Here is a 22,045-nt window from a genome sequence, read left to right as displayed (position 1 = left end):
AAATTGCTTGCGATTCAGAGCCTCTCCAAGAGGACAGGAAACAGTATGGCAGGGCTCAGGTTAATTAAGCACAGAGAGAAGCAGCAAAAATATAGATTCCTGGGTTAACAGGACACACAAAAGTAGGCAACTAGACAATAATAAAAAGTGCTTGCATGCTTAAGCTGGGTGGGGGGAGGTGGGGGCGAGACTAGAATGCCTGGCATTAAATGACAGTGCTGAGATAATAGGTATCTCCATAATGTGGCGGAATGAGAAAAATCAATGGGACACTAATACCAGGGTACAAACTATACAGGGGTGATGGAATAGTTGGTGGTGGTGGAGGAGTGGCAATCTATGTCAAAGAGTGCATTAAGTCAGCAGGGGAGAGATCTGAACTGATTATTTTTTAGTTTTTAAATGTACCCAAGAATCTCAATGGGTATGAATTCCAAGTCTAAATAGGAAGGGCATACTTCTGGAGATGCACCAGCTGTGAACATGATTCACTAGCCTATGAGAGATCTCTGAGGGTGTCAATAAGACTGTGAATCAGGATGAATCCGATTGATATACTGTTGTTTGTTTTTTTTTTAAATGATGACCCTGAATATAGGATGACCACCCAATAGTTAGATTCTGTAAATGTAAAATTTACTAATTTGTTATAATTTTATAGGCATAGAATCTATTATTGGAAGCTTGCCTTGAATTTATCTCCCTTCCACTTCTACAGCGGGAAAAATAAATTGGCGGGGGGGGGGGGGGGTCACATGGCTCTTCTGCTTCCCTACCACCACTTTTCCCCTCTGTAGCCTAAAAATAAAAATACCTATTTAGGCTGCACACCTGCAGAAATGCCCTTCTTCAGAGCTTACTGTTTAGCCCAATAATTCCCTTGATCTCATTTGAGGCTTTAGCAGACCCATAGTACAAAGGATATTTCTCAAGCTTTAGACAAGTCTAAGCACCTCAGAGCAAAGATACCAGGACTGAACTTGTGCTTCCAGTAGGGGTGCACCAATAATGATTTTCTTAGCTGATACCAATAGCTGATTATTAACCAGCCATATGGGCTGATGCTGATCTGATAGCCGTTTTACAGAAATGCAGCCCAGCAGTTTGGAGAGCAGCCTCCTGCCCATAATTTGGGGGGAGGGAGTGGGGGGCAGATGGAAGCCCCCATAGTGAGGGAGGGAGTGGGGCAGGGGTAGGTGCTCAGCCAGGGTGGTGAATATGACCTCAGGGCCAGGAGCGGGATGGAGCTGTGGGTGCCTCACCCAAGAGGCACAGGTGGGGGTAGGGGGCACCTCCCTGTTACTGTGCACCCCTGGGGGAGGCATTGGGGGCATGCGTACCCCCAGATTTGTGCATGAGGCGAGGGCGGGCTGCCCACTGCGGACTCAGGGCCAGGGACTGCGCCAGCCTCTTCCCAGCGGGGGGCGGGGGGTGAGGGGGGAGCTTGGCTCAGGACAGGCAGGGGCAGGCTCAGCTGCAAGGGGTGGAAACTGGCAACTCTAGGAGGGGTGGCTATGGCGGGGGGGGGAACTACAGGGCATTTTGGGGTGGCCATAGCCCCATAAACCCTTCCAATACTGCCAGGGCACTCCACTCTGCTCCCTTTCCCACCCTGAGCAGGGGTGATGTTTGGGGGGGCACTTGAGGGGCTATGGCCACCCAAAAATTCCCTGTAGCCACTCCTCCCAGTGCCACCACCCAGCCTGCACAGCTCAGCCTGCCCTGCCTGCTCCAAGTGCAGCCCTGGCCTGGCCCCCTGCCAGGAAGAGGCTGGCACAGCCGCCGACCCCGAGCCCACAGCAGGCAACCCACCCTTGTCCTGTGCACAAATCTGGGAGGGCACATGCCCCCCATGCCTCCTCAGCAGGTATGTGCAGCAGCGGGGAGCTGTTCCCGCCCACTCCACGTCTCAAACCCACCTCCCCTGTGCCACCTGGATGAGCCACCTGCAGCTCTGTCCTGCTCCCAGCCCTGGGGTCGCACTCACCACCCTGGCTGGGCAGTGCCTGCCCCTGCCCCACTCCCTCCCTCATTGAGTCATCATGGGGGCCTCCATCTGCCGTCCCTCATGCCCCCTTCCCCCTACAGATGTACCGGCAGGAAGCTGCTTTCCAAGCTGTTGGGCTGTGTTCCTGGCTGCATACATGCTGTGGTTGCATGTATGCATGTAGCATTTATCAGTGACATTATCAACTAAAAAAAGCTAATTGCCAATAATGTTAATTTTTCTTGTTATCAGCGCCGATCCGATTATGTGACCAATATATCAGTGCACCTTTATCTTTCAGCAGTCTGGGAGCATGAGCTACTCTGACAAAGAGAGAACCCTGCTACAGACCCTGGCAAGCTAATACAGCAGTTTCTAATGCCAGTGTACCGGCTGCTTGCTTCTGCAAAAGCCAGATGATTTGCCTAAAATTTGACAGTTGCTTCAAGTGAATGTTGCTTTCCTATGAGTTTTGTTGAAATAGCCGTGGAGGTATAATTATCTATGTATTTTGCAGTGTTGCAACCTGCAGGCTCCACAGTCTCAAATGTCAGAATCACCAGAGCAGCGGCTTCTGTGACTAAACAGCTGATAAAACCAGCTACAACTAAGGGTAAGTGAAACATGAAATGTTTTACAGTGTTTTGCTTGCAGAAAAACTAATGCTGGTCGTACAGCTGAGATTTGGAGTGATGTGTGTTCCAAGGCAACATGTAAATCTTAACATGAAATTGGTGAAAATAAAGAATCCAAATGCTGTAATTAGCAGTCCCTATGGAAGAATATCATATAACTGCAGTCTCAATACCAGCATTCACATCCCATGCAGAAGTCAACATTGAACAAATGTAGGATGCGCTACTATCAATATCTATATGCTAATTGTTCTCTGGCAACTTGGACTTTTCTAATTTGTCTTAATTTTGTATAGCTTGATTTATGAGTGCTATACTGTAGTTTATAAATAATCTGTATGCAGGAACAGATAATCTCCAAAGGAAATATGTTTTTTGGGTCACAGATTGGCTGCTTCATCCATTTTTGTAGAGTACCCGGAATAGTGGGACCATAATTTTTCATGGCTGTACTGAAACAGAATTTTTAATGACTTCTTGAGGATAAGAAACTATCGTGTACTATATCAAATATATTGTGTATTGCCCTTTTGGAATATATCTTGGAAGTAAACCACTAGCAGGGCTGTAATTATCTGAGTGACAAGCTTTTGTAGGTTATTTCATTCTTTAGCTGCTACTACATGTGAAAGTAGAGCAAAATCTGAATGTAAACTATATGATATCTTTTCAGCCTGTTTTTAATATTTAGTGTAGCCTAGACTTTAAATTGGGAGAAGCTGGATCTGTATAAATTTAGGTTGGAGTAATAGTTCTACAAGAAGCTGTAAAACATGGTTGTCGCATTACATAATTTTTCAATGCCAATATCTGCAATAGGGAAGAACCTGATTTTTATTCTTAAGAGTACTGTACTTGTGCTAAATCCTAGAAGTTTTTTTGCATGAACTGCAGAACTTCTTAAAATATTGTACATTCTGTAGTCCTTCTAATATACAGCACTTTATTTTTGATTGCTACGTGACTAAACCATATGATAAGCATATGTAGTGTCCAGCTGCTCCTGGGCCAGCTGCAGCAGGGCTCAGGGTGCAAAGCCCAGCCTGCAGCAGCAGCTGCCTCCACTGTACACAAATGGTGGGGCATGTGCCCCCCCACCTCCCCCCCAATGTGGGGCAGCATGGGTGGCTACAGCCACCCAAAAATTCACTGTAGGCCTCCTCCCCAACTGCAGCCCAGCCCAGTCCCACTGCAGGAAGACCCCAGCACAGCCTTCCCTTCCCACTCCCCCCCTCCCCGGGTATGGGAGGCATGTTCCCAGGATTTGTGCGTGGGGGAGGGTGGGCTGGGGCTGGGAGGCTGCCCCGGGCTGTTCCTGGCAGGGTCGGGCTGTGCTCGGGGTGGGTGGTGGCAGCAATGGGAGGGCTACGGCGAATTTTCGGGTGGCTGAAGCCGTACCCCGTAGCTCCAATCCCAGCGCTGCCGCCTGGCTCAAGCACAGCCTGACCCAACACCCTTGCTGGGAAGAGCCCAGCCTGCCCCACATGTCCCCCATGCCCTCCTGGGGTGCATGCCTCTTCCTCTCCCCACACCCCTCAGACGAGCCCCTCACAGCTCCATCCCACAGTGCAGGGCCTGCCCCTGCCCCACCCCACTCACTGCCATGGGGGGACAGGGGCGCAGATCAAGGCCCCAGCAGTGAGGGAGGGAGTGGGACTAGGGCTGGGGCCTCAATATGCCCCGTGTTGTTGTGTCCCGTCCCATCCTGTCCCGTCCCGTCTTCCCCCCTCCCCCCCCCCCAGCCGTTCCCCTGCCCCTTCCCCTACAGACTTACCTCTGGGGGGGGGACATGCCCCCAAATAATTTTTTTCTCCCTCTGTCTCAATCTACACGCCCCTCTTTTCCCTACTCACACACTTACCTGCTGAGTGTGTGTGTGGGGGTGGGGGTGGGGGGGTGGTGCATGGTAGATTTTGGGTTGCTTTTAAATTAAAAGTGATCTCCTACTTTAAAAGGCTGGAGACCACCGTCTTAAATGGTCGGAATTTCTTCTACCTTAGGTGTCCAACCACAAAAAAAGGCAGCAAGTAAAGAAAAAGAGCAAAAAGAGATCAAAGCTGACAAAAATAAGGTACGTAAGGTAGTTATGAAAAATGAACAGTACTAACATTCAACAATATCTACAGCAGGCTAATGCCAGGTGAAAGTACTTGTTCTACAATAGATCTGTTTTGATGTAAGGTCTGGTGTAGGTAACTAGAAATTAAGTGCTGTTTAACTTAAGGGTGTCAAACTCTTCTGACCCTGTTGGCCAGGTTAATGGCATGGGGCCAATATATAGGCCAGATCAGGCCCACAGACCTGCTGTTTCCCCCAGTTTGTCATGCCAGTCTGGGTTCTGTGCTATGAGTGGTGCTTCTCCCCACCCATAGCCAGTCTATGACTGTGGTGCCTGTTCCTAGGACCTTGTGATTTTTATCCTGGAACGGGTACTGGGTGCAGTGTGTCCCAGACTGTCTGGGGCTGGTGCTGGAAGCTGAGCCTCAAAGTGGGCACCATGTGCATCATGGGTCCTAGATCTGCTGGGGCGGTTGCAGTGTGCAGTGCACATGTCTGGCCTTGTGCATGGGGCTGGTCCAGTGGCATTTTGGACAGCATCAGAGGCCAGATAATGGGGCTTTGCAGGCTGGATCTTTGACACCTTTAGTTTTCCTTAAATTTTTATCTTAAAGTTTTCAGATTTGATTATTTTACACTGTGAATATTAAGGACTCTGATTTCAAACTAAACCTTTGATACTAGATGCAGGCAATATTCAGTATGGACATTTGTAATGCCCTGGGCTTCATTTCTTGAATAGAAAGTTCTGCATTGCATTCACAATATACTGTTTCAAAACTAGCACTTTTGAATTAGTATAATCCATTCCTCGCTGAAGACTTGCAGAAGTGTTGCATCAGTTTGCACGCATAAGTGTCTGAACAGATTTTTTGTGCTCAGACAATAGAACAGTATTTTCATAGTTGCAAAATTTAATTTTAAGATTGAGAACTACCAAAAGTATCAGGTGAATTTCTGGGTCAGCATTTAATCCACTGAAATCTGGGGACTAAAACTAGCACCAACCATGGTACTACACAGACTTATTATCTCACTGCTGTAATTTAAGATTGAGGTCTTCATTGTGGTAATAACTTGTCTGTGTTTTGATTATAGCAGTGTGTTACATGAAATCAAGCTAACCTCTTTATCTCACCACTATCTAGGTGTAACCGGCCTGTTAAGGAAGGAATGCAAGTCTTAGGCTCAAAGCAAGAACATTCAATTATAGTGAACCTTGAGGCTTGAATCTAAACTTAAACCTAGTTTTAATTTGTGGATAGAAATTCTATCACTATCTTAATTTCCTAGTTTCATGGATGTTTCAAACTACCAGTTCTATCCCTTAGGTAGAATACATCCTTAAGACTAAAACCTACAATGTAGTATTTTAAAGCTAAAGTAAAATGGAATGGAGTTTAAGGGTGTGGACACAGATCACACTTGAACTGTTCCAAGTAGGTCACTGACTGGGGACAGTTCACAATTTTCTTGTTTCAGAGGTGTCTGCATATACACTGCAAAGGGTTCAAAGTATACCCATCTACTTCTAGGCATTGCAGTGCTGTCAAATTTCCAGAGAGGGGTGGCAGTGAGTACCAATTCCTGCATGCTTCAGTGCCTAGCACCCAAAGTTTCCCTAGGATTTTCCTAGTGGGTGAGGAAAGACCCTGATAGGCAGGAGAGAGTAAGGAGTTGCATGGACCCCTGCTTCTGTGTTCCTGGGAAAGTATGGATGCTGAAGGGGAAAGGTGATTTGGACATGTCCAGAATTTTCTACCCCCTGCTTCTCTGCAGCTTCCAGCACTCAAACCATAGGGTGGGGGGAACATGATATGAGAACAAAGGGATTTAACAACACAATAAATAGTCTAAATGCATGCTTATGTCATCTGACCTCCTGCCACCCTTTGCAGATAGGCCAGGAAGCTTTTGCTGCTTCAAACTCTTTTGTTCCTCATGCCCAGATCCCTGACTGCAGCTTTCCCTTTGTTAGAGCAACTTTAATCACTAGTGTCATTTTGATCTTTTGGCTTCCAGCCGTGGCAAAACAAGTCGTGCAACTTTGCACCCTTTGCATCTTTGTAGTTTATGCATCCTGGATGTCATATTTTCCTATCTCATAGTTTAGCTAGTCTCTTAAGTCCTGTCATATTCACCAGGAGGCTGATTATGAGGAGTTGTTGTTGCCTTCCAGCAATTTTCTAACACCTGCTATTATACTACTCTAGCATACGCAAACAGTAAATGTTGCAGTAACCAGGTGACATACTGTAGCGTACAGATCAGCTCCATGTGCTTCACATGTTATTTAAATGTTTGCTTTGTCTGTCTTGTGCTATTACAGACCCTACCTTCTAAACACGAAGGGGAAGAAAATACTCTGCACCCAATAACTGAAGACTTGGTTATTGACTCCAAAAATTCAGCATCACTAGAACTTCTTGAGGAAAAGACCGTACAGGAAAATAACTTACCAGTGACGAATAGTCCTGCTCCAGCGAGGCAGCGAACACGCTCTTTTGCTCCTCAGAACTTCGTATTTCAGCCATTAGATGGCTTAACAGCTTACAAAGTTACACCCATGACTCCTTCCAGGGCAAATGCATTTTTGACACCTAGCTTCACCTGGAGCTCTCTAGTGTAAGAATCTTCTCTTCTTGTCATTCAGCTTCCTGTTGATGACTTCCTAAATGATTAAGAACTGCCATTGCCATTTGACGTGGAAAGCACTCTGATATTTAATCTGAGGAAATGTATGAACCGAATGGTCATCTAACATGTAATAAGAGCACTCTCCACAATCCTCTAAAAATCACTATCCCCCAGGTCCACATTTGACAAAGGAACGGTGAAGGAAGTCCTAGACTATATTCCCATGCTTTAGGAGTACAGGATTCCAAGATAATGTGGTGTCTTAATATATACTATGAAATACACACTTTCTTTTGAGTTTAGAAAAGCCCCTCCTTTCAGAAAGCAGTTGATCTAGATTTCATGGAACATGAAGATCATAGGATTGTGGGTTGGAAGGAACTTTGAGGGTAATCTGATCCAACCCCTTGTCTCGGTGCAGGAATGCTTTTCCTGAATCATCCCTCAGCAATGCTTATCCAGCCTCCTCTGGAAAACCTCCAGTGAAGGAGGTTCCAGGACTCCTCTGGGCAGTCTGTTCCATTGCCTCGCTCTTCTAACAACAGGAAGTTTTTCTTGACATCCAATAAATAGACAGTGCTGCACATTAAAGCCATTGCTTCATGTCCTGCCCTCTACAGCAAGGGAGCACATACGTTCTCCCTCTTTGACAGATTTTCAAATCTTTGAAAACTTGTTATTTCCCCGCTTAACCTTTTTCTCCAAGATGTCTTGGCCCTTTAATTGTGTTAACTTTTGGTTATCTTTGCCAATTTTAAGACCTGCTAAAAAAATTGCTCCTCTTACTTTTCCCTAGTATGGGGTCAGAAAAAAATTGCAGAGAAGCCGTGGCACAAAAGTCTGATTCAGAAAGTCAAACTTCAGCTGCTGAGAGAGGCACTGATAAAAGCTCTGAACAACAGCAGATTCCTACAAAATCTCCAAAAGCAAAGAAAGGTGTAGTATTGTGATTCACTTAATTTACTCCTCCTTTTGCCAAATACTAAAATAGTATCATTAAAATGTCCCTCACTTGTTTTTCAGGCTCTCTCTCAAATGAGGAAGGCATTCAGAAATCAAATGAAACTATTCCAGTGTTTTCAGATGTCTCAGCAATGGAAACAAAACAGGACGAAACAGAAGAGCCAGAGCATGATGTGCCCTATTTTAGGTTTTTGTTAATCCTAGTTCATTCTCCTGTAGCTTTTCCTAGGAGTCCTTAAAATGGACAAATAGCTTAAATGTTAATATGTATTGGATTGTAGATGTATGTCACATTTTTCTTAGAATGAACTAAGCAAATCCTCCATTCTTATTCTGTTTGTTCCTTTGCAGTAGACAATGCTTTCACTCGCTTTTGCTTTCTTTCATAAAGGTTAATGCTTTAAATCAAGAGGAGCAAGCTTGAGAGTAAGGGCAACTATCTCCAAGTGTTTGCTCAAGTCATAACTTCCCAAACTGTGTGTTATGCTTTGTTGAGGAATAAGTGACAATTGGCTGAGGGGAGGAGGTGGAATGAGAGTGACTGACTTTACAACCCACCAGAGCGGTTGACTTTATAACCCACTAGGGTAAACTCCAAAGTTTTGGAAACACTGGCTTAGACTAGACCAGCAAGCTAAAAAAAAAATTTGAAAAAAAATCCAATTAGTCCTGTTCCAAAAGAGGCACTTTTTTGTCAAAATAAGAGGTTAAAAGATAGCACCAAAGGCTGCAATTGTGATAGTGGCAGACTATTTTTAAACTTTTATTCCCCCCAATTCTTTACCTTCCCTTTATTTTTTAGAAATGTTCTGCAGTCTGAGACTGAGAGGCTGGTGTCAGAGTGTCTCCAGTGGGATGGAAAATGTGATCTGGACATCCCAGAGGATGGTAAGAGCAAACAGGTGGTCAGTCCCAGGGTGGGTTTCTTGTACCTTCCATGCATCTTGGAGGAAGGGGGAGAGCACTGTTCTTGTATTGTTTTGGCCATTTAGTGTTGTCTGTAACATTTAGATTGGTTACTGGGCAAAGCCATATGGTTTATATGAATATTTTGATGTGAGACTGTTCACATTAGAAGTAAAAGTTAAGTGGGGAATGCTTAGCATGGTGGCATTTGCTAGTCACTAAAGAAATGAATGAAGTTCTTCAAATTCAGCAAGAAACATAAGTAATATGAAAAATGTTGCATTGAATTGTAAACCAGTATACACATAATTGTTCTTTTGGCGGGGGGGAGTGACCGTATATATAAGGTTCCCTTCTAAAGTTCTGTGAAGAAGTGTATATGAGGAATGGTCTGCTATGTATGAGGACTATAAGTGTTGTTAGGGATGCTGCAGATCTGAAGTCTGATTACATAGGAGGTAAATTCCAGCACACAGATTCACAGCAGTTTAGGCCTGGAAGGGATCTCGTGAGATCATAGGGTCCAGCCCCCCTGCTCTGTGCAGAAAAGACTGCTGGGGTCAAATAACCCCATCCAGGTGTGCGTCCAGTCTCCTTTGAAGATCCTCAGGGTAGCACTTTATACTTGATCAGTTAAAGCCACTTTAGTTATCAATTGAGGGATACTTTTGAGGCTTTGTTTTGGGGTTTTTTTTAATAACTGACTTCTTGTTGCCATTAGCAAAAGATCTGATTCGCACGACAGTTGGTCAAACAAGACTGCTCATAACAGAAAGGTTTAAACAGTTTGAAGGACTGGTAGATAATTGTGAATTCAAACGTGGTGAAAAGGAAACAACATGCACAGATCTGGATGGATTTTGGGATATGGTTAGTTTTCAGGTATGTACTCAATATTAAGCAAAATACAGAAACTCTGCACAATTAATATAACTTTTTTTAATGTGTTGTGTTCTTTGTGTGGAATTTGCTCTCTTGCGTTTTAGACCCCAGTATTTTGTATTTCCTGCCTCTGGTCTAGTTACCAGTTCTTAGCCAGTGTGCTAAGAAGGCTATGCGATGAAGTCCAAACTTCAGTCTGGTACCAGGCTGGAAGGACTGTAAGAGACTAGAACAGAGAACAGTGTTCACAACTCATTGGAATCCAGTGGGGAAAATGAGGGTCGTAATAGTTCAGATGTATTTTCTAATAGGGAATTTATTTTGTCCTTTGGATTCCCTCAAGAAAGTGGTTGTATCTACGTTCTGTAAACTTGCAGGCATCTTGGAAAAAAAAAACCCTTTGTTTAATGAAGGTAGTTCTGTATCAGGAAGAGTGGTGTAAACTAATATTGTGTTAATGGAGAGGTTGCAGAAAGCTTTTTTTGCCTAGGAGGAAGAATGGGGAAGCTGCAGAGACAAACTTGAAATAATTCTTCCCTCCTTGTTCAGTTCCTGGTGCATACTGAGTGGCAGGAGAAAACTTGTGGAATAAGAGGGATAATATTTCTAGGGTCAGTCTACCATGCACAGATCCATCTTGACCTCCACTATTTAAGAGATTAACAAAACACTTGTACAGCTCTCTGGCTCGTCATTGAATGAGACTACTGTCTTGCTAGCTTGTGCTTGTAGTTTTCTCATGCCCTAAGAAAGGACCAAACAGACTATGAAGGTGTCTGGAAAAGGAGGCAGATATAGCAAACAAGTCTATACTGAAGTGTTTTCTGCACAGGGAGTTTTGGTGTTGCCACTTTTGGGTCTATTGTATAATGTGTTCCATAATCCTTAGGAAGAAAACATCTTATATAGAACAATTTCTAACATTCAATGTTAGTTCAACATGAAGAGTAGGCTGTAAGCTGACTCCTTTAATTATAGGAGCTAAGTTCTTCTGGATGTGATTGTACACTTACCACATGAGGCTTAAATTAGATGTTACAAGTTCCCTTCTGAATAATGCAATCATTTTCTAATCTAATGTTTGAGTATTAGTGTAACACTTACATAAAATGTATTACCTGGGAGGCTTTGGTATATTTTTCTTCCACTCTGTTGTAGTTCAGTCTGCTTCTATATTTAATGCAAAGCTACCAACATACACAGGCTGTTCTAAAGATAGTTTGAATAAAACAATCTATCCATTGTAACTGTCATAAACTAGCCCTGTTCCCTTTTTCGTTCTTCAACAGGTAGATGATGTGAATAAAAAATTTGAAAACTTACGGAAGCTTCAAGAGAACGGGTGGCAGCCAGTTAACATCCCAAGCAAAGAAGTCATCAAGGTATTTCTAAAAATCTGGTTTAAGATCCTAATCGGCAACAACATGAACTGTCTAAGGCCATGAGCAGGCATTGCGTTTGTGTTGGGAGGAAAGGATTTCTCCTGACAGAAAAAGAGAGCATACTACTGTTCAAAGGCTTTCTTGTGGAAGAAAAATGGGTCTTCTGCAAGGAAGTTCTACCTCTTCCAACCAGGTAGAGGTATCCCTCCTTGCCTAAGTTGAATGGCTATATGCTTCCCTCAGTGTTAAGGATACCCAATGTCCCATAGTCCTTTGCTTTCCCTTCTTCTTTCCAAGGGAGTGTTTGTTGGGATGGGGGGAGCATTCTAAGGTGGGAAGAGAGGCCTCAATTCAACCTGGAGGAGTACAGCTACAGGAGACAGGTTTGGAGCTTTCCCAGAGACCTAGAGGATTTCAGGTTTGGGAGAAGCTATCCTTGTCCTGGTTCCCAGCTCTTGGGGTTTAAATGCCACCCTTCCCTGCCACTCTCCAACCTTGTTCATGGCTCTACTGCCTTTAAATGCTGCATGTGCCACCCAACTGGGTGGCACCCACAGCAATATAAAAGCTAGGACCTAGGGTCCAGTGATAGGGAGTAGAGGCTACAGTGAGGAAAAGCAGGCCTCCATGCAGGCTGGAGCAGCCAGCTGAAGTGTGGAGGCAATCAGTGTACCAGTAGCCAAATGTGGCAAGGATCAAACAGCTGGGGATTTATGCACCCATAGTGAAGAGCAGGCCAGATCTGTCCCACAAACTGTGGGTTATAGATTCATAGATATTTGGGTTGGAAGGGACCTCAACCGATCGAGTCTGACCCCCGCCTAGGCAGGAAAGAGTGCTGGGGTCAGATGACCCCAGCCGGATGCCTGTCCAGTCTTCTCTTAAGCTGTGGGTTGCCAACACCTTGGTAAAAGTAGCTATCCTTAGAGCAGTGCTACAGCTGGAGTTAAACTTTTGATTGGGTATAAACCAATCCAACACCATCTAAAAAACATAACTGAGCACCGACTGCTTCCAATCCAGCTTGCGCAGCCACTGTCAATGCTTCCCTTGTCGTGCAGCTGCTCTTGCTTCTCCCTGCCACTCATGTGAGACCGCCCCCCCCTACTCCCCCACCAGCTCTGCAAGCAAGATAAAATAGCTCCGTAATCTGAATCCAGTCTGGGAGCTGTAGGTTGCTGACCCCTGCCCTGTTCGATAGGAATGTCTGTATGCCACTACTCGCAAGACCCTGGACAAAAGGAAAAGGTTTGATAGTGAGATGTTAATTGTGCTGAGAGTACTTTTGAACTGCAGGCTTTAACTTCAGCACTTCTCGAAGAGAAATTTCTCTGTTTCTGCCATCCCCAAAATAGATGAATGCTAGTACAAGAGGTCATAGAGATGAGCATGGGTGACCTCTTCAGTGAGTAGATTCCCTGTTTATTACTTCTGTAGTAGTAAGGCAGCTTTAGTTTAGCTGTAGTTAGGATAAGCTTTGATCTATGTTCTCTCTCCTAACTTTCAGAAGAAAGTTGTCCGAGGTGGAATATCCAAGCCCAAAGGGGGGGCTGCTGAAAAATCTGCCAGAAATCGTTTTGCTGCTTTCAGAGCAGTAATGAAGGATAAAATGGAGCAGGAAGGAGACGCTGAGCCTACAGCCCAGAGGATGCCAAAGGAAGTAGAAAAAGTGGTGTTTGAGGCTGGATTTTTCAGAATTGAAAGTCCTGCGAAATCTTTTCCAGGTCAGTACATTTTATTCTTATTTCTGTGACTGGGGGCTACTGAAGGAACTCATGTTGGGGCATCGGAGGGGAATTTGCTTTGAATTGGACCAGATTTGTCTAACTGCAGCTCTTCTGGATGGTGGTGTTTCACCTCAAAGATCATTACACAAGAGAACCTAAGGAAAATATTTTTTGCACAGATATGTCAATTTTAATTAATTCCTATAAACTGAGGTGTCTGCTATACAAGTTCAAGATAATGTGAAAATGTTTTGTCGGGGCTTATCAGTATCTAGTTAGCTACAAAGCTTTTAAGCTATATACTTTTGTTAGTTATGTGAACAGAACAAAGCTTCCAGATCTTAACAAGGAGATTTATGCCTTTTAGAAGAATCATAGAGAAGTTGGGTTGGAAGGGACCTCCAGAGGTCACCCTATGTAAACCATCCTATACAGATCCATTATCTAACCACTTAGGAAACCTACCATCAATTCTGACACTACACAAGACAACACCTTAACTTGCCACAGGTAAAGCAGGGGGACCATGGCAGCCAACATCCTGTTTCTGTAAAAAGTTGTTAATATACAGTCAAGAGATCCTAGGTGTAGTGCTCAAGGGATCCCAGGTAGAGGCACCATGTTGGTCATGTAGTTAAGAGCATACTGTATCTTTCTGTATTGCAGTTTGATTGATAGACCAGTATTTTCAGTACCTGGATCCTGAGCCATTAAAGACAGCCACTTAACCTTTTTTGTGCCACCTTTCTAGATGCTGAGAGTTGCTCAGTTGCTGTTTTTCTTTGATTCTATTCCATATTATGAACACTAGTAATATTTTTAATGCACCTCTAATTCCCTGAGACCTTTAAGTGAGAAAGTTTCAGCACTGGGATCTTCTGGCAAAACTAAATCTGAGAGTTGAAGCAGAATGATTATAAACTTGATGGTGCCATTTGAAATCTAATTCTTAAAGATCTTTATTAATACTAGAAATTAAAGCTAAAATAAATACTAACTATATGCTGTGTATATCTTCATTAGTTCGGTCAGTAAAACAGGAATGTAAACCAGTCAAGTCTGTTTGCTTCCAGTTTTCGTAATAGCATAATTTTTTAATGGAAAGGATGTAAAAACTGAAGATTTGTGCTAGAATAAATTAAATTGTCATGGCTTAAAAAATTTTTTTTGGACTCCTAAGCTGTATTAGTGGCATCTTCAACCTAGTTACTACTACTTATACTACTGGCAAATGGTGAGAGTGGTAAATTAGGAAATGTTTATAATTAAAATCGTGATAACATGTGTATCCTTGTTCATAGAAACATTTCCCATCTAATGAAACACTAAAAACTTTTTTAGGTTTGCTTTCCAAGACACCTGGCAGAACTTCCCAGCGGGTTTCTAAAACTATGACAACTCCAAGGTCACACAGTCAAACTTCACTTCAAAACGCCCACTCAATTCCCTGCAACTCTGAGAACACTGTTACAATGCAATCTATGCCAGCAGCCGGTGGTTTTTGTGCCCCACAAAATTGTAATACAATCCAGTCTCCATCAGAAAAAACCCTGTTGGGCAGCATGCCTGAGCAAAGGTAAATACACAAATGCAGCTTCATTTTAACTAACAGAAGTAACACATTAACTTTTTAACAGAAAGATATGGACTCCTCGTAGTGCATATGATTATTATTAACACTTAATACATTTTACTTTTTAAAAATTCTGCAGGGGTAAGTTGTTAGCTTGTTTTCCTTTCTTCACCACCCTCTGGTCATTAGTAGGCCTTTGCTTCTAAACATAACTTCACTGTGTGATTTATATATGTACTCTCTGGGCAAAAAATGTTGATATAGCTAACTAATGACAAAAATACCAATATAATGGTATAATAAACCATATAATGAAAACCAATTTAAGTGAAAATCTGAAGTTTTGAAAAGACTGAAAATGTTTGAGTTTCTCTTTCAGTGATTTTCCAGCTGCAGAAGAACAATGCCTACTGATAAATGGCACAGCAAAGAGAGAGAATGTAAGTTGGACAATGAAACGTACATAATTATGTGTTCTAAATACAAGTATGTATGGAAACCTGTCAATATTCACCCCTGATTCTAATGATCTCACAAACCACATTCTGCTTGCTGAGCATAAGATGTGAATTGTGTATTATTCCTCTGCTAATTGTTACAGCAGAGGAATAACAAATGTACAGCAGTTTATTTTGGCAGTTTTAAATACCTGAAAAGAGCAGTTGCAAATTATGTATAATGTAGATTTATGGTAATACTGTAGCCTACGTCAGTAAAAACTAAAATTTTCAAGCACAGGGTGCTGTAATCATAGGTTACCACAGTTAACTATATCCTTGTGTTTTTAATTACATGGGTATTCACAGAACCAGATTCTGCCTGTAATGAATCAGAGTAATGGATTTAAAATGGCCAGATTTCTCTTGTGTAAATCTACAAGATTACTAAATTATTCTGGGAGACTCTAATTCACTGATTCTCAACAATGGTTCTGGGGCACCCTGAGGTGCCATCAGATCCTTTGAGGGGTGCTGCAACATGTGAGGAGATAAGAAAATAAGACAGGCTGAAGCTTGTCTCTGCCTGGACGATCCTCCACCCCTACTGCCGAGCCTCTGTGTTAGTTGGTAAGCACTGTAATGTATACATTAACTTTTGAAATTGGGTGCCACTCAGTTCACAAAAGTTATGGATGGATGCCTCAAGTCCAGTGAGGGCGTGCCTTAGTTCCAATAAGGTTGAGAACCACTGCTCTAGCTGCTCTCTCTTGCAGTTCTTTAATAGTGGAGTGACAGTGTCTAGTGTAACTTGGCTTATGGCTGCCCTGGTCCTGACTTTCATTTTGTGCTTTCCATTCTCAGAGTTTTTTCACTGAAAATGAAGTAGAAAATAAATTCATTTCTGACTTGAACAAATCCCTACTTAAAACCTCTTACAATCCCACATTTTCTCTCTTCCCTTTTGACTCTCTAGGAAACAAATGTAGCTGCCATGGAGGTGTGTTTACTCCCAGATGACAGAAGCAGCTCAGTTCCTTTTACTCAAATGTTGGAAAACCCTGAGAATAAACCCTCAGATATGACAGGGGAGATGGAGCTTTCTGCTACAGATATAACAGGGCAAGATATTGTCATGAGCAGCCCAGAGGAGACTGCTCAGTCAGAAACCAATCTTGCTGAAGAACTGCATGTACTGGAGCATAAATCAGGTGGGCTGCTTTATAGCTGTGGTTTGCATCATAGAGAAGTAGGGCTGGGAGAGACCTCCATAGGTCCCCCTGTCTGAAGCTGGATCATCCCTATTCAAATCATTCTATACAAATCCATTGTGTAACCCAGGGGTGCTGAACCCCCCAGCCTGCGGAGCAGATGTGGCCTGAAGCCCTGAGTCATCTGGCCTTTAGGGCTCCCTACAGGTCCAGAAATTTGGTAGTGGGAGAATGCTTTCCCACTACCAAATTTCTGCCCCCCTGCCCCCCCTTCCACAGTCCATACAAGTCTGACCATTGGGTAAAATTCCTTCCTGACCCCAAATGTGGTGATTGGTCTGACTGAGCATAACAGAAAGACCTTTTAGCCAAGAACCTCTGGGTTTAAGTCCCAGCAGGGGTGTTGACACACCCCAGTTACAATCCCCAGCTGTGGCTGCAGCCAACTCCCAATGCCTCTGAGGAAGACTTTGAAAAAAAGAAAACCCACAACCCTGACACATGTAGCAGCAGCTGGGGAAAAAAATCCCTCCTGGTCTCATGCAACAACCAGCAAATCCCAGAAGCATGAGAGAGACCCATGGTAGAACAGGCATGGCTATACCTAGATCATCCCTGACCAATGCCTATCCAGCCTCTCTTGAATACCACTAATAATGGAGTTTCTGCAACTTCCCTAGGCAGACTATTCCACTGCCTCGCTGTTCTAACAGCAAAGAGGTTTTTCCTGCTATTCAGTGTAACCCTACTTTGCTGCACCTTCAAGCCATTGGTCCACGTTCTGCTCTGCAAAAAGATAAAAGATGTTTTCTCTCTCCCCTCATGTATTTGAAGACTGCTATTGTATCCCTTCTTAAGCACCTTTTTCTGCAAGCTAAAAACGCCTGTTTCTTTACCCTGTCTGCGTATGACTTGCCTTCCAATCTCATTTATCGTTTTGGTCACCTGTGGACCTTTTTTAACTTCTCTAAGTCCTTTCTAAAATGTGGAGTCCAAAGCTGCACACAGTACTCCAAGTGATGCCTAACCAGTGCTGAGTATTGAGGCACTATCCCCTTCAGTGTTTTGCACTTAATGCTTCTATTAATGTATCCCAAAACTGAATTCACCTTTTGAGCAGCTGCCTCCCTGCAAATTCATGTCGACTCCCAGATCCTTCTCTGTGGTGTTACCATCCAGTCAGGTGTCACCCATTTTGTATTTGTATTTTTGATTATTCTTCTCAATGTGTAGCACCGTACAGTTGTCAGCATTGAAGGTTTGTTAGCTCCAGCCTAGCTTTTCAGTCTGTCAGCATCCTTCTGAATTCCACTCCATTTCTTCAGCACATTTTGCAGTCTCCTTCCCAGTTTCGCGTCATCTGCAACCTCGCTCGAGAAGCTGTTTATGCCAGCCTCCAAGTCATTAACAAACACATTGTAAGGTAGCATTGTTAAGATTTTATTTTGCTTTTAATCAGATAAAATTAAATATATTGGCATTGGAACCAATTGCATTTTCTTTCATAAAACTTGTTCCCAGATAGATACACATCTTTTGTTTTTGAAAGGCAGATTTGTTCCTGAAAAATGCTGGTAAGATAGAAGTAAGTAACTGAATAATAACAGTTACTTCATTCATTTCCTCCCTCCCACCCTGCAGAGGCATACCCTGCAGGAACTGCTATTCCTGTATTTCCTGTTTTATAAAGCACCAATTTCTAACTGCTGAGGTTTGGGAAAAGTGTACACGTTGCATGCAAGAACATGTGCCTTGGTATTCTATTGATATATAGGGCTCCTGGTCTTTCATAATTGAGTGGTATCTGGGTCTATGTGGTATTCTCTGACATCTGTGGTACACTGAACAAATTGATGGCAAAGTAGCTGAGCAAGATCTTGTATTGTATCTGCCCTCTGAAGGGTATACATTTGCTATAAAACCTGAAACAAAGAAACTTGGAGGGTTAAGCAGAACTTCCAGAACTATCAAGCAACTGTAACAACTATCAAGCAAAAGTGTAATATTGAAACAATCTTATTTTTCAGACTTTTTGCATGGAGACTCCACCTCTGAAACTCCTTTTGATGTTGCGGTAGGTTCATCTTTAATTTTACTTGAGAGTCTATTTACAGGATGATGCTTTTCAACCATGGCAGGGGACTGGACTTGATGATCTTACAGGTCCCTTCCGGTCTTCCTATTCTATGATTCTATAACCTGCCTTCTAAACTGCTTCTGTAAAATTATCTGAACTGCTGAAGTGAATTAATTGCAGAAGAAGACAGTATCCAATAATTTCTGACCTGGTAATTTTAATTAATGCAGCCCTTCTCTCATCAACTTGTGGTGTGTCCACAACTGTTTGTTCCTTACTGCATAATCTGGGTGCGGGTTGAGCCAAATGAAAGAGTTGAAAGGAGAAGAAAACAAATTCTTAATGTCTGTTAAACTGCTTGATCCTTTACTTGGCTAAACTGCCAGCTGTCTAGAAAATCAAACCTATAGATCTTTTGCTTGTAAAAGTATCCCTCCCCTCTCTCCCCCTTCCCCTCTCTCCCCCTTTCCTTCTTGCATACACTTTGTTAAAAACAGATCCTGTGCTACCTTCTCTTCTGACCTCCTTTCATCTTATTAGATTGCCTCACCTCTTTTGCTTGTTTGAAGCTCTACTATCTTTTAGTCCTGGTCTCGTCAAAAGAGGCGCAGGGAAAGTAGGTGCTGCATTCCTTTAGAAATGCAGTGGGATTTGGGTGTCCAACTCCTTTATGGGTGGAGCTTTTCACAGGAGCCTAAATGTGGATTTCAAACATAATGGATCCTTCCATGTCCAAAACTGAGCTGGTATCTATTGGCTCATTTCTCATCACAGGAGAAAATTAAAATGCCAGGCAGGGGAGGGGAGGAGGGCAGGGGTTATGTGCTAGCAGCAAAAAGTTTTTTAATTGTGGCTATTGGTGTAGAACAGTAGTTATCAAACTGTATTCTGCAGAACCCAGGAGTTCTACAAAAAGATTGGGGCAATGGCAGACTGGACCCAGGAGTAGGGGTAGGGGTTTCTGTGGCCGGAGAAGTGATATGAAAGGATTCTGTGACTTCAGGAAGTTTGTTAAACCACTGTTCTGAGAAACATGTCACAGTCCCTTATTGCCATATTGGCATCAAGATCTTCAACTCTTTAGTCAGTCTCTGCCAGGAGTGTCAGACGTGGCCTGTGGGCCAGATCCCTGTACAGCCCTAGGATCTTGCCTACGGGTCTTGAACTGTCCATGTGCATTGGTATGGTGCGTGGGCTGGGCCCAGTGCTACATGTGGCACAGTGGGTTAGCTCAGTGAATGTGCTGCCTGCACCGGACTGGCCCTGCATGCTGACTCCGGCACACAAGGACAGCCTGAGGCCCAATCCAGACTAGCCCCAGGGCCAGCATGCGGGGTGGGTCCAATGGGGCACCCCATGCAGCATGTGCCACATGCACCAAGCGCAGAGTGGGGCTGGCATACATTACATGCAGTGTGCAGGGCTGGACCGGCTGTCCATGCTGCCTGCAGCACCCTGCCGGATGGCTCCAGCACGGCCTTATCTGGCCTAACCCTTACCTGTCCCACAGCTTTCTGCTCTAGGCTTTCTGCATCCTTAAGAAGATAAAGATTCTTCTAGAAAACCTATACTTTGCCTTTAAATGTGTATACCTTAGCTGTGGGGTCTCATTTGATAGTGGGCCGAGAGCTCTACATTCTTTACTAGTCTCGTGAGCCCGCAATCAAAGCATTGTCCTCTGCCTCTTGTCCCTAGGTTTACACATGGCCTGTTAATTGTTCTGACACCTACTATGCATAGCTGTCTATTGACAGTGACTTTTAGTATGACGAAATCAGTAGGGAAATAAATCTGCTCTTTCTACAGCGAATTATATGCTGGAAAGTGGTTAACTGCTGCCTGAACGTTTGTTTTAATTTTCCTTACAGCCAAACCTTGTCTGCAGTCTTCCTTTCACCCCACTCAGAAATGAAGCACAGAAGTTTACAGAAGCTTCAGTATGCAATGACCTAATTGTATTTTCTCCCCTTTCTGCCTCTGGGGAAAAGTGAAGACTGATTTGGAATTCAGTATGTACATTGACTATTTAGAGACACTTGTAATTACCAGTGTATTCGCCTTGAGCTGCATACTCAAAGAAAGTAAATGTGTAACCTGGGATTGTACAATAGAGTTCCTTATTAAATGTTTTTCGTAACACTTTTTATAAAGAAGATACTGCAATTTAGCTGTTGTATGGTAGTGGCCAGTGTGTTTGAAATAGAATATCTGTATCCATTTGTGGCATGCATCTTGTGACTCCTACTTGGGGATAAAATATTTAAGGCCTAAGCTTTTTCACAGTTCCTGTCCCTTTCAAGATCTACATTTATATTTTTATTAAACTTGGCTTTTCCTGTCCGTCCTTCCTTATATTGTCTTAATTCAATGCATAAAATATGAAGTATACAATCTACGCTATGGGTACATAGCTGACTGCAGCTATATCTCCTCTTTGGTCTGAGCTCCCCTCCCCATCTCCCCAGGTGTCAATCTTATGTTTATCACTCTGGAGTCAAGTATTGTAGTTGTCCTACTCTCACTGGGCACTAAAATAGAGTGTATTGTGCATCACCCATTTTCTCCCACCAGATGTGTCTGGTAATGGTACCTGTGCTCCTGAGCAATGGGAGACTGAACAGCTGTGCTTAGTAACCCAAGCAGCTTTTGTGAAAACTCAGTATTGTTTCTTTTAAGAGTAAGGACAAAGTATTCTGGAGAAAAGTTTAAAACCAGGTTAAACATGTCAAGATTTATCAGGTGATGATATATAAGCAAGTCCCACTTTTTTAGACACCAGAGAGGGTGTCTGTGTGTCACCCTGATTCCTCCAAGCAGTTTTAAACTTGTCACTGTTCCTTTTATCTGAATTGCTGGCCCTTCTCTGGTGCTGCTGGTATTCCTAAAAACCTCATGTATTTGTAAAATACATTATTCTAAGCTAGTCTCACAGATTTCACAGACATTAGGGCTGGAAGGGACCTTGAAAGATCATTGACTCCAGTCCCCTGCCCCAGGGGCAGGAAGTCAGCTGGGGTCATAGGATCCCACCAAGATAAATATGCAATTTTCTCTTCAAGGCGCTCAATGTAGGTGTTTGAACCACCCTTGATGGCAGACTATTCCAGACCTTGGGGGCTCGGACAGTAAAGAAATTCTTTTTTATGTCCAGCCTGAAACGGTCTTGTAGAAGTTTATAACTGTTAGAACTTATCCCTTGGGGCACTCTGGTGAACAAACATTTCCCCAGATCCTGATGGACACCCCTTACAAACTTATAGGTGGCAAGCAGATCGCCCCTGAGCCTGCGCTTTTCCAGCCTGAAGTGTCCTATAGCTCTCAGCCTGTTGTCGTAAAGTCTATTTTCCTGACCTCTGATCATGCATGTGGCTCTTCTCTGGACTCCCTCAAGCTTCTCCACATACTTTTTGGATTGTGGAGCCCAAAACTGGACACAGTACTCCAGTTGCAGCCTCACCAAGGCCAAGTACAATAGGAGGATGATGTCCTGGGATTTGTTTGAGAAGCATCTATGGATGCAAGCCAGCGTTTTGCTCACTTTACTAGCTGCGGCATCACATTGCAGGCTCA

At 43.4% G+C, this 22,045-nt stretch overlaps 1 protein-coding gene across 2 annotated transcripts in view; it reads left to right on the top strand.

Annotated features, from left to right (window-relative positions):
* The window catches only part of DLGAP5 (DLG associated protein 5), a 35,235-nt gene extending 14,420 nt beyond the window's left edge, over positions 1–20,815 (top strand). The window contains exons 6-19 of one of the 2 annotated variants that reach the window (XM_019480015.2): positions 2,505–2,600; positions 4,623–4,693; positions 7,010–7,305; positions 8,114–8,253; positions 8,341–8,467; positions 9,083–9,168; positions 9,908–10,068; positions 11,358–11,450; positions 12,958–13,174; positions 14,519–14,753; positions 15,130–15,190; positions 16,164–16,398; positions 18,426–18,472; positions 20,344–20,815. In XM_019480015.2, coding sequence (XP_019335560.1) covers positions 2,505–2,600; positions 4,623–4,693; positions 7,010–7,305; positions 8,114–8,253; positions 8,341–8,467; positions 9,083–9,168; positions 9,908–10,068; positions 11,358–11,450; positions 12,958–13,174; positions 14,519–14,753; positions 15,130–15,190; positions 16,164–16,398; positions 18,426–18,472; positions 20,344–20,466 — 1,988 coding nt within the window. In that variant the 3' untranslated portion in view covers positions 20,467–20,815. The remainder of the gene's footprint in view (positions 1–2,504; positions 2,601–4,622; positions 4,694–7,009; positions 7,306–8,113; positions 8,254–8,340; positions 8,468–9,082; positions 9,169–9,907; positions 10,069–11,357; positions 11,451–12,957; positions 13,175–14,518; positions 14,754–15,129; positions 15,191–16,163; positions 16,399–18,425; positions 18,473–20,343) is intronic. The other variant, XM_019480016.2, reaches the window with a different exon arrangement.
* The last annotated feature ends 1,230 nt before the right edge of the window (positions 20,816–22,045 follow it).

This window comes from Alligator mississippiensis, chromosome 2 (genome assembly GCF_030867095.1).
Source record: "Alligator mississippiensis isolate rAllMis1 chromosome 2, rAllMis1, whole genome shotgun sequence".
Lineage (NCBI taxonomy): Eukaryota > Metazoa > Chordata > Crocodylia > Alligatoridae > Alligator > Alligator mississippiensis.
The sequence above is the reverse complement of the archived record's forward strand: the minus strand, read 5'-3'. Positions and strand labels throughout refer to the sequence as shown.